Genomic DNA, 3,156 nt, shown 5'->3' on the forward strand with positions numbered 1-3,156 from the left:
TGTGTCCACCCAGGCTGGCCGCTGTGGCACAGACCCCACAAATCGTCTCTGTGCCCCCAGTTGCCCCCTCCTCCATGTGGGGGATCACACTAGGGTGTTGGGTGGCAGTGGGGCTGGATTTAATGTGTGATGATAAACTGGAGGGTGCTGGAGCCTCGTGTGTCAGGGCTGACTCCTCGTATAATTTTGCACTATGGTGACATCAGAAAATGTCACCATGGGAGGGACAGTCTCGAATTCCAGGTTTGGTTATGTCACTTTGTCACCAAGGATCAAGCGGTGTGTGTGTGCATTAGGGGTATGGGGAGGTAGGGCAGAAGTGTGGCCACCCAGTGTCCTGCTTAGCCTCAGCTGCATTTTTCAGGGTCACTCAAGGACTTGTAGGTGCCACTTGGGTTTTCTAGGGTGAAAACCTCTCCCTTATCCTCTCTTTTCAGGCTGAACCGCTCAGCCAGGTACAATCTGGAAAAGGATTTGAAGGACAAGTTCATGGCCCTGACCATTGATGACATCTGCTTCTCGCTCAACAACAACTCACCAAACATCAGATACTCTGAGAATGTCATGAGGATTGAACCCAAGTGAGTTGGGTGCTGATGCTGGCCTGGCCCCAGCTGGGAATGCCCGGAGCCCCTCTGATAGGCAGAACTTGGTCAGGCAGGTGCTCAGCAAGGTTGGCCGTGACGTGGTGACTAGAGGCTCCTTTCACTTGAAGACAGTGACAGAAAACCTTGAAAGATTTAAAATTTATTCTTTTTTTATCTATTCATGTTTTTAACAATAACAGATTCTAATAATACATAAAGGATGACTTAAGAATTTTCCACATCTGTCCCATTTTTCCATTTTCCAGTCCTTGAAATAACTAGAATTAACCCATAGGTTCATACAAATATGTATCCACACTCCACACACGTCCATTTTTCTTAGTTTACAAAAATGGAATTATACTGTATACCTTTTCTGTAACATTTAACCTGGGTTTTTCAATTACTATCACAACTTACCTCATGCTAATTTTTAAAAACTTTTTGAAATAAGACATACAGAAAAGTGCACAGATTATAAACATAAAGTTCAGTGAATCATTATTGCATTAATTATATTTATAACAAATTACTTCAAATATTAACAGCTCAAAGCAGTAAATATTTATTAATCTGATAGTTCTGGTAGATTTAGCTGAGTGCCTGTGGCTCAAGGTCTCCCAGGCAGAAGTCAAGCTGGCTGCTGGGGCTGCTGTCTATCTGAAAGCTGGACTGGGGTGGGGTCCACTTCTAAGAGCATCCAGGTGGTGATGGCAGGGCTTCTCTGTGGAACAGTTTTATGACTTGGGAGCTGGTTTCTTCCATACCAAGGGATCTAAGTGAAGGGGAAAGATGGAGGTGGGGGAAAGGAGGAGAGGGAGAGGGAGACCCAAAAGTGTGATCTTAGCACTGACACCTCTCTCATCCTGCTATTGTGAGAAAAGTTAACGACTTTATTTCGTACTCAAGCCAAGGAGCCTACACAAAGGTGTGAATATCGGAGGTAGTGATTGCTGGGGGCCAGAGATGGCCCTAGTCACAAAGTGGAAAATCTTTCATTGTTTTTGCCCAACTAGGGAACAATCAATCAATCATTCATCACTACCACCACAAGGCCTCTCACTGTCCCCTTCTGATCAATAATTTTCTCTACCCCCAAGGTAGCCCTCCTGATTCCTAATAGGTTTCTGCCTACTTTTTATCAAAAAAGCAGCATACGCTAGTATGTGTCCAGTTTCTTCTAATTAACATCATTTTGAGATTCACCCAAATTATTAATAATTTCTCATCAAAATAGCAATTTGTTCTTTTATTTATATCTTTCTGGGCTCATGGTTTCCTATTTTATTTGGTATGTTACTGTTATTGTTTGTTTTGGTGCTGAAGTTGCCCCTAGCCATGTGATCCAGACCAAGTGGCCTCATTTTTCTGAGACTCAGTTTTTCTCTCCTGTAAACTGGGGACTAGAAGAGTTAGCTCACTAGGCCACCATGAGGATCGAGTGAAGTTGTCCTGTGTTTAAGGTGTCAGCCCAGTGCCTGGCACTGTGTCAGGTGGTTCCCAAAGACATTGCATTGACTAACCACTCTTTGCTCTGCTGAGAGATGAGGGAAAACCTAGGTGCCTCCTATGATGGAGGTAGGCTTAGCTTCTGGTACATTTCTGGGAGCTTGTCCCCTTGCCTATCCCCAACAAGCTGTGAATGAACAAATATGCACATCATGTTCCAGCTCCGTGAGTCTGGAAGACTGGCTGGACTTCTCCAACACCAATGTGGAAAAGGCTGACAAACAGCGTAACAACTCCCTTACACTGAAGGCCCTAGTGGACCGAATCCTGTTACAGACAGCCAGTGACCTGCGAAAGCAGTGTGACGTGGTGGACATGGCTTTTGAGAATGGGCTCAAGGAAACCAAGGGTGCCAGGGACAAGCTGGCTGTTCATCTGGCCAAGGTGAGATCCCCAGGGTAACATGGAGCATGTGCAGGAGGTTTCGCCATGGAAATGCGAGTGCCCCCATGGGTGAGGCTGTTACACTGCTGGGCTTGTGACAGTGGGGTAGCTGGGGAGTCAGTCACATCTCTCCATTGCAGCAGTGGGCTTGGGGCTTTGGGGTACTGGATGGGATTTTGCCCCACTCTAGGGCTCCATTGTCACTCACTGGGGCAGAGGAGCACAGAGGCAGCAGATGGAAGGTGGCCACAGTGCTGTGCCTGCCTGTCTGACCTTAGGCATGCTAAGCCTCAGTTCTTCCTTACGTGACGGATGGAGGTAGATGCACAACCTGGGATCTGACATCCTTTGTGGCTCTGAAGGCCTATGAGTTGATGCCACACATTTCTCCAAACGCAGCTACCCCCTGATCTCTGGCCAGGTGTCCCTCCTGTTTATCCAGTATTGTGCTGGTAAATGAGCTTGCAGGGGTCCAAAAAAAAAGCTTTTGAGTTGTAGAATTTGCACATTTTCATGGTGCAAGTGTTCCTTCTGTGGTCATTTTTTTCAGAGCTGCTGAATAAATAACAACTGGAGCAGCTCCAGTTTACCTCCCTCACTGCCCAGGAGCTGTGGTCCTGAGTGTAGAGGAACAGCCCATAGGCTAAGCTCAGGGACACTGAGCCAGAGTTCAGTG

At 46.6% G+C, this 3,156-nt stretch overlaps 1 protein-coding gene across 1 annotated transcript; it reads left to right on the forward strand.

The window, feature by feature from the left end:
• The first annotated feature begins 301 nt into the window (after positions 1 to 301).
• Positions 302 to 2,578, forward strand: LOC104871212 (tektin-1-like). Its single transcript, XM_010637101.3, has 2 exons — positions 302 to 581; positions 2,258 to 2,578. Exons 1-2 carry the CDS (start codon positions 490 to 492, stop codon positions 2,496 to 2,498), a joined length of 333 nt encoding a protein of 110 aa, XP_010635403.1. The 5' UTR covers positions 302 to 489; the 3' UTR covers positions 2,499 to 2,578.
• Positions 2,579 to 3,156: the final 578 nt, after the last annotated feature.

This window comes from Fukomys damarensis, unplaced genomic scaffold, assembly GCF_012274545.1.
Source record: "Fukomys damarensis isolate Sample0158 unplaced genomic scaffold, DMR_v1.0_HiC HiC_scaffold_41634, whole genome shotgun sequence".
In the NCBI taxonomy this organism is placed as follows: domain Eukaryota; kingdom Metazoa; phylum Chordata; class Mammalia; order Rodentia; family Bathyergidae; genus Fukomys; species Fukomys damarensis.